The sequence below is a fragment of the Microtus pennsylvanicus genome, chromosome 1 (genome assembly GCF_037038515.1).
Source record: "Microtus pennsylvanicus isolate mMicPen1 chromosome 1, mMicPen1.hap1, whole genome shotgun sequence".
NCBI classification, from domain to species: Eukaryota; Metazoa; Chordata; class Mammalia; order Rodentia; family Cricetidae; genus Microtus; species Microtus pennsylvanicus.
The window spans coordinates 146,201,947-146,210,413 of record NC_134579.1 but is presented as its reverse complement, the minus strand read 5'-3'; the positions used below and the strand labels follow the sequence as shown (position 1 = coordinate 146,210,413).

At 42.0% G+C, this 8,467-nt stretch overlaps 1 protein-coding gene across 1 annotated transcript; it reads right to left on the bottom strand.

Annotated features, from left to right (window-relative positions):
* Positions 1–437: 437 nt before the first annotated feature.
* LOC142841978 (vomeronasal type-1 receptor 3-like) lies at positions 438–1,539 on the bottom strand. The gene has a single exon (XM_075958971.1). It carries the CDS (start codon positions 1,537–1,539, stop codon positions 592–594), a length of 948 nt encoding a protein of 315 aa, XP_075815086.1. The 3' UTR covers positions 438–591.
* Positions 1,540–8,467: the final 6,928 nt, after the last annotated feature.

Sequence of the window (8,467 nt, the reverse complement as noted above, 5' to 3'; positions counted from 1 at the left end):
ATACAATATTCCACGTGCACATGTGCCTACATTCCATAAGAGGGCACAAGATCTCATTATAGATAATTGTGAGCCACCATGTAGTTGCTGGGGATTGAACTCAGGACCTATGGAAGAACAGACAGTGTTCTTAATCTCTAAGCCATCTCTCCAGCATGCTTTATTAAATCTATTTCATTAATTTTCTTATTTAAAATGAAAGCAACTCTGAATAATTTTTAAATTTTTGAATGTTTGTCCTAGTCATAATTTATATATTTTTCTAATCTCCATCTGCCGGTAATAGGAGTTCAAAATTTAAGAGTTTTATAATTCCTTCTTGTTTTACTTTGTACTATGGTTTAACAATGTCTTTCTGAATTCCTATCTTAGAAAATTTTAGTATAAGATCAACATTCCAAAGATAGAAAAGAAAGCTTTCATTATTAATAGATTACCATGTCAAAAAGTAAATCTCTTCACTGATAAAAAATTCAGTATCTGTCATTTCCTACCATCTGAATATTAGGTACCCAGGAACACCATGGTTATTTTGCTCAGATGAGGCCAAGAATTCTCTAAGAAAGATAGATGGAGGTTTGGGATGTCAAATTAGCCATGACAGCCTCTTGTAGAAAAGGAGCATTCAAAGTTTGAAAAGGAAGAAATTAATTTGGAAATAATTTTTCTATTGTTCATCAGAACATAAGGACAGATGATTGGATAGCCTGAAGATAAAGCTCCACTAATCAGATCCAATACTGGGCTGTTCTTAGGTCTGTGAAGTGAATAGAAGGTAACAAAGGTGTTTGAGAAATAGAAAAACACAAAGAAGCTCACAAGCAGAAGGATGCTCTGTGTGGCTTTCTTTTCAGAAGAGGCCTGGGAAGAGTCACTGGAACTGTGGACATGCCGTGTTCTCCTATTGTGTCTGAACAGGAGGGTCACCATGTAGAGGCTGGTCCATATTATAAGAAATACAAACAGGATGTCTCTAATCGTTAATGCAGTTACAAGTGACATGGTGGTATGGTGGCGAACCTGGTCACTTCGGCAATATGTCTGGGGATATCTGGAACCCACAACAGTGAAGTTGATTTGGCCGTTTGCATTTTCGACCATTGGAATATAGAGACACGTATTGATGATCCAGATGAAGAGGAGTGATGGCAAAATGCAGGACTCAAGCTTGGATTTAAGCTGTACCCACTTGGAATGAGTAGGACTGACAGTGATGGCTTGAAATGCGCTCAGTAGCAAGATAGTACAGATAGAGAGGCCCCTGGTAACACTGTATGCATACAGAACTGCCTTACATCCCACATCATGGAAAAGGAGCTTGACTGCAAAGGATGCCATGACATCTGGTATCAGCCTGAACACAATGCTCAAAACGTTGACAAGTGTCAGATGTGTGAAGATCATATCTATGGGCTTCTTCAGATGGGGCTGAATTAAGAAGGCGTACATGTATAGTATGAAGAGCAGCGAGTTTCCCATGAATCCAATGAAAACTTCTGACAGGAGAAAGAATCTAGAAATTAGGTCTCTTGGAAACATTATCTTGAGGAGGTCTTTGATGCTCTGATTGGATAAGACAGGCCAACCAAATGTAGATGCATGATGTTGTGAGATTAAAATTAATGGCTTAGGTGGATGATGACAGTGACTGACAGATGAGCCCAAGGAGAAGGTAGTGAGATGCACACTCTGCAGCCAGGATCAGAACTGGATCCCATGATTTCTGCCTGAGAGTAGAGAAGTCAGGTTTAAAGAGCTCATATGGAAACACATAGCATATTAGCATAGTAACTGGGACATATATGACTCAGATGAAAGACAGATAGACATTGTATAAAAATAAAAAGCTCAACATCAAGGAAACAACCCAAATTTTAAAAAAGGTATAAAATAAAATGTTAAATGGAGAGTTCTCTCCTTTCCTCTCCTCTCCTCTCCTCTCCTCTCCTCTCCTCTCCTCTCCTCTCCTCTCCTCTCCTCTCCTCTCCCTTCCTCTCCCTTCTCCTCCCTCCTTCCCTCCCTCCCTTCCTCCCTCCCTCCCTCCCTCCCTCCCTCCCTCCCTTCCTTCCTTCCTTCCTTCCTTTCTTTTTTGTGTGGGGTGGTTTTGAGATAGGGTTTCTCTGTATAGCTTTTGATGCCTATCCTGGAACTCACTCTGTAGACCAGGCTGGCCTCAAACTCACAGAGATTCCCCTTCCTCTGCCTTCTGAGATTAAAGGCACGCATCACCACTGCTTGTAAAATGGAGAGATCTCAAAAAGATGAAAGACAAATTGTTGAGAAACACTTTTTAAAAAGGTCTAGCATTATTAGTCATCAGGGAAATGCCAGTTAAGATTATTATGAGATTTCAGCTTAACCCAGCCAGAATGACCAAGATGAATAAAACAATGACAGCACATGTGAGGGATGCAGGGAGAGGGTGGACGTGGGAAATGACAGAGCTGCTATAGAAATCAGTATGGCAGTTCCTGCGGGACCTGGGAATTGAGGTACCACAAAATCTAGGACTCCTAATTCCTACCACAGAGACATCCATGTTCACTGATGCTCTATTTGTAACAGTCAGAAATTGGAAGCAACCTAAGGAGAATGTGATATCTGTATGAATATCACTCAGCTGTTTAGAAGAGTGAAATCATGGCATTGGCAGGTGAATGAATTGAGATAGAAACAATCATGCTGAGTGAAGAAACCCTGTTCCAGAAAGATAAATGCTGGTCTGGCAGTGGTGGCGCATGCCTTTAATCCCAGAAATCAGAAGGGAAACGCAGGTGGATCTCTGTGAGTTCGAGGCCTGCCTGGTCTACAGAGCAAGTTCCAGGACCACTAGGGTTACATGGAAAAACCCTGTTTCAAATAACAAAACAACAACAACAAAAAGAAAGATAAACACTGAACGTTGTCTCCCCGTGCATTCTGGTTTTGTGATTACCTTGTACCTTCTCTCTAAACCAATATATTCTTAATTACTTGACATTTCTATAGAACATTATAACTCAGAACAAGAGTACAGGTATTAGTTGTTCTAACCTTGGTTTAGACTCTATTACCCAACTCTATCAAGACAAGGATCATTTCAACAATTATCTATCAGAGCTATTCAGGTACAGACATTTAGCTCATTACCCCCGACTTTACTTTCTGAGACAAACGTCAGTGATTGGGACAAAGGTTGTTCACACAACTTTTAAAGGCTCCTGAAATAAAGTGGAGAGAGCTAAAACTCTACCTGAGTATTCAACTATACAAAACATGAATTTTAAAATTTTTTTATTCTCCTCTCATACAATACATTCTGACTGAAATGTCCCCTTCCTCCACTCCTCCTACTTCTCCCTCCACCTCCCCTCTCCTCCAAATCCAGTCCCCCTGCCCCCCCATACTGTTTCCTCCCTAGAGAAGAGTAGGCCTCCCATGGGCATCTATCAAACTCAGCAGAACAAGATACAATAAGACCAGGAACAAGCAAGCCCTTATATCAAGGTTGGGCAGGGCAACCCAGTAGGAGGAAAAGGGTCCCAAAAGCAGGCAAAAGAGTCAGAGATACACTCCCACTGTCAGGGGTCCCCCCAAAACACCAAGCCAACAACTATAACATCTATGCATAGGACCTAGAGCAGACCCATGCAGGCTTCCTAATTGTTGCCTCAGTCTCCATGAGTCCCTATGAGCCGTTTGGTATTGCTGGCCAGGCTTTCCTGGTGTCCTCTGGTTTCACAATTCCTCCTTCCCCATTCCTTAGGGTTCCCCAAGCTCCATGAGGAGGAACCCGATGGAGACATCCAACCTGGGATCACTCTCTGCCTAATGTTTGCCTGTGGGTCTCTGCATCTCAGCTGCTGGAGGAAGCCTTTCTGATGACAACTGGAGTAGGTACCAATCTATGAGAATAGCAAAACATCATTTGGAGCAATTTCTTTTTATTGTTGTTGTTTATTAGTTTGTTTTTTGTTTGGGCTAGTCATGTTTGGTTGTATCCTAAGTCTTTGGGTTACCCAGCATCCAATTCCTGGAGTGTCAGGCATGGGGCTTTGTGGCATGGGCATGGGTCTCAAATTAGACCAGCCATTGGTTGGCCACTCCCACAAGTTCTGTGCTATCATTGCCTCAGCACATCTTTAGGCAGGACAGACTATAGGTCAAAGGTTTTATGGCTGGGTTGGTGTCCCAGTTCCATCACTGTAAGCCTTGCTTGGTTAAAAAAATGTCTTAATATCCTTCAGTACTAAGAGTCCTTGCTAGGATCACCCTCTGTAGTGAGGACCTGCGGGCAGGCCTGCTTTTCATCCCGTCCGGCTCCTGCACGGCTAGCTTTACACCCGAAATAACAACACACAAATTGTATTCTTTTAAACACTGCCTGTCCCATTAGCTCTAGTCTCTTTTTGGCTAACTCTCAGATCTTGATTAACTCATTTCTATTAATGTGTGTAGCACCATGAGGTGCTGGCTCACGGGGAAAGATTCTAGCCTATGTCTCGGGTCGGAAAAGCATGGCAACTGCCTCACTTCCCTTCTTTCCAGCATTCTGTTCTGTCTACTTCACCCACCTATGTTCTGACCTATCAGGCCAAGCAGTTTCTTTATTAATTAACCAATAAAAGCAACAGATAGACAGATGACCCTCCTCCATCATTTTCCCTCTTTCTGTTTAAACAAAAAAGAAGGCTTTCATTTTAATGCAGAGGGAAGATATTATTTTAGAGTGGATATTTATACCTCATAAACCAAGTAAAAAATTAAAAACTTATGTGGAAAAAGTCTCTGGATTAATTATAAAAGATAAACTGAGACTTCGTCAACTAGCAGGTATAGACCCAGCAGAAATTATAGTGGCTTTTACTACTGAGGAAATAAAAAAGTTATGGGAAGACAATGAACCATGGCAAAGAGCTTGTGCTAATTTTTTTGGAGAAATTAATAGCAACTATCCCCAAAGTGATAGACTTAACCTCATAAAGAGAACTTCTTGGATTCTTCTTAGAATTGTACGTGATGCTCCAATAACTGGAGCCCAAACGTTTTATACTGATGCAAATAAATCAGGAAAAGCAGGCTATAAATCGGAAGAATTGAATAAGGTGGAACAAAGCCCTTATAATTCTGTCCAGAAGGCAGAATTACATGCCGTTCTTATGGTGCTAAGGGATTTTAAAGAACCTCTTAATATAGTTACAGATTCACAATATGCAGAAAGAGTTATCTTGCATATCGAAACCGCTGAATTTATACCAGATGACACAGAGTTGACTTCATTGTTTATCCAGGTACAAGACATAATCAGGAATAGGCTTTGTCCAATGAAAATAACACATAGACAGAAGGCCCACCTACATCAACCCTCATAGATCCCAGGGAATCCAATGTACTAGGTTTCCACATTATCCCCCTCCCATGCCCTCCAATTCCAGTAGTCTCTCCCTCCATCCCTCTGCTCTACCTATCCCCTCCTATTCCCATCTCCTCCTGTACCCAGTCCAACCACAAAAATTCTTTTTCCTCTTCCTAGGAAAGCCTTTCTTGTTACCCAGTCTTTAAGGGTCTGTGGATTGTAGCATGATTATCCTTTACTTAATAGCTAATATCTACTTATAAGTGAGTATATACCATGCTTTTTTTCTGTCTGGGTTACCTTACTCAGAATTATTTTTTTCTAGTTTCGTCCATTTACCTGAAAATTTCATGATGTCATTTTTTTTTTAGCCACTGAAATATAATCCATTGTGTAATATTACCACATTTTCTTTATCCACTGTTTTGCTGAAGGACATTTTGGTTGTTTCCAGGTTCTGGATATTATGAATATAGCAGCAATGATGATAGTTGAGCAAGTATCCTTATGGTAGGATGGAACATTCTTTGGGTATAGCCCACGAGTGGTATAGCTTAGTCTTGAGATAAATTCATTCCCAATTTTCTGAGAAACCATCTTATTGATTCCACAGTGGCTGTACAAGTTGGCACTCCCACCAGTGATGGAGGAGTGTTCCCCTTGTTCCACATTCTCATGAGCATGAGCTGTCACTTGCATTTTCAGTCTTAGCCGTTCTGATGGGTGGAAGATGGAATCTCAATGTAGTTTTGATTTACATTTCCCTGATAGCTAAAAGTGTTAATTATCTCTTAAGACAAATCTTTTGGTTTTTCAAGTTTGTTTGTTTTTTTTTTTTGCTTGCTTGTTTGTTTCTCTGTAGCCCTGCTGTCCAGGATCTCACTTGGTAGACTAGGCTGACCTTGAACTCATGGATATCCACCTGCCTCTGCTCCCAAGTGCTGGGATTAAAGGTGTGTGCCACCACTACGTGGCCCAAAACACAAATCTTAACCTAAGATTTTTCTCTGGCACAAACCAGCATTCATGCCATGGAGAGACTTAACATGACCAAGAGTTGAAATGTCTTGAAGATCATGAGAAATCCACTTGTTAGTATGAGTATTTTGTGTGCCTTTATGGAAAGATAATTTTTGCATTCTCAGGCATGGTTACAATGGTCCTGATACAGGTTGGGGAGATATAAACATGTAAACTTCAATCAAACTATAGATCCTGAAGTGTCCTGAGAGGCGAAAGTAATGAGATGAGGGCACTGAGTGACTGAACATCAAACACCCTCTTTGCACACAGGAAGCAGTGCTGCAGAACTAGGTTCTGGCTGTGGGCCAAAGAGCAGGCCAGTGACTCAGCTCCAGTCCAGTTGAACTGTGTGCTGGAGCTAGTCAGGGCCAGTCAGCTTTCCAATGGAATCTGAATCACCCAGGCTCAGTTACATGCTCACCAATGCAGAGAGAAATCTATACCCTCAAGGGGATCCTTATTCCATGGCTGGCTTTTCAGATCAAGATCCTAGATAGAGGCCATGTGATGTACTCAGGGACCAGGATGGACACAGATACATTTAAGCCCCTGTTCACAAGACAGACACTGGAAATTTCTTGGACAGACTCTATAGCATCTGTGAGATGCAGGCCCATGGTCATGATTTGGAGAAAACTAATCCACCCACATTACTTTCATTAAAATATCTTAGAAAGGTGGAGATGGCCTTGGTCTCTCCTATGCACAGAACTGAAATACATAATTAATATTCAGATAAAAAGGTGAGAGACTGGACAAGCTGCAGGGATGTGTCTAGGGGCTGAGTACATCATGGGTGGAAGTGCCAAACCAGCACAGATCATGGAGACAGAGCAGAAATGAAATCTGAGGGCCTGAGGCTGAGTCTCTGGAAATCCCAAGCAGACAGACTGAAAGGACCCTTCCCTGCCAACTCACTGCCTTGGGAGGCAGACTCAAAGGGACATGAGACCTTCACTCTTGAAGTGGGTGTGGTCCTGCTTAAAGGCCTTCAAGGCTTGTCTAGAAAGAGACCACCTGGAGACCAGCCCCTCTCCTGCCACTGTCACTGGACCTTACTGGGGCCACAGGTGAAGAAGAAAGATACCACCTGGAGACCAGCCCCTCTCCTGCCACTGTCTCTGAAGCACAACTGTTCCACTGCAGGTTAAGCTGGGCTGGGAATCATTGTATCTGCTGCTGTTTTACCGTCCCTCCCCACCCCACACACTGTAGCGGGGAAACATAAATTTAGCTGAACACAAACAGTGAACATACATAAATAAAAGAAGCAGATGGTTGTGAGCAGATGAGAATTAAACATAGAGGAGAAAAACATCCACCCTAACAATGTGCAAAACTCAACACACACACACACACACACACACACACGAGAAAACATCAACCATCATCACACCTTAAAACAGAAGAACACACCAACAGATTCAAGGAACAGGAGGGCTGAAATTTCTGAAAACCATTCCAGGTTCCTTTACAGAAAATCCATCACCACATGCAGGACCCAAACTCATGAATGAAGTAAGCAGATCAATTCAGGGCCCAGATAAGAAATTAGTAAAGTGAATGAAAGGTCCAGGAACTTTTCCTTTCTAAAAGGAAAAAAAATAGCAAAGTAACTAAGACTCTGAGAGCAAACAGAAATGCTGCCAATCAATCAATCAATCAATCAATCAGAGGCACAGCTGAAAGCTTCAGCAGCAGAGGAGATTAACAAAAGAGGAATTTCCAGGCTGGAGGATGACTTCAAGGATATAATACAGTGTGTGTGTGTGTGCAAAGAAAGGATTGAGCATGTCCAGATCTGTGGAATGTGCTCAACCAACCCAAGGTGAGGTAGAGCATGGCAAGATAAAATCTACAGGCACTGAGGAGTTAACCAACAAAGCTAGAGCTGGTGGTTTCCGAACTTATAGAAGAAATGAGCATCCAAACACACCCGAAATAGACACACCATAGAGTAACTACACTGACACATCATAGCCAAGGTATCAAAAATGTGAACCCCAGAACCTGTCTTAGATGTAATAACGGGAGATTGTCAACCCATCTACCAAGGCTCTCAAATCAGCAACCCCAATAGTCAGGAAAGCTTAAAATGATAGATTCCCA

Excerpts from the sequence above, each read along its gene's own strand:
- LOC142841978 (XM_075958971.1), bottom strand. The coding sequence starts at position 1,539 with ATGTTTCCAAGAGACCTAATTTCTAGATTCTTTCTCCTGTCAGAAGTT.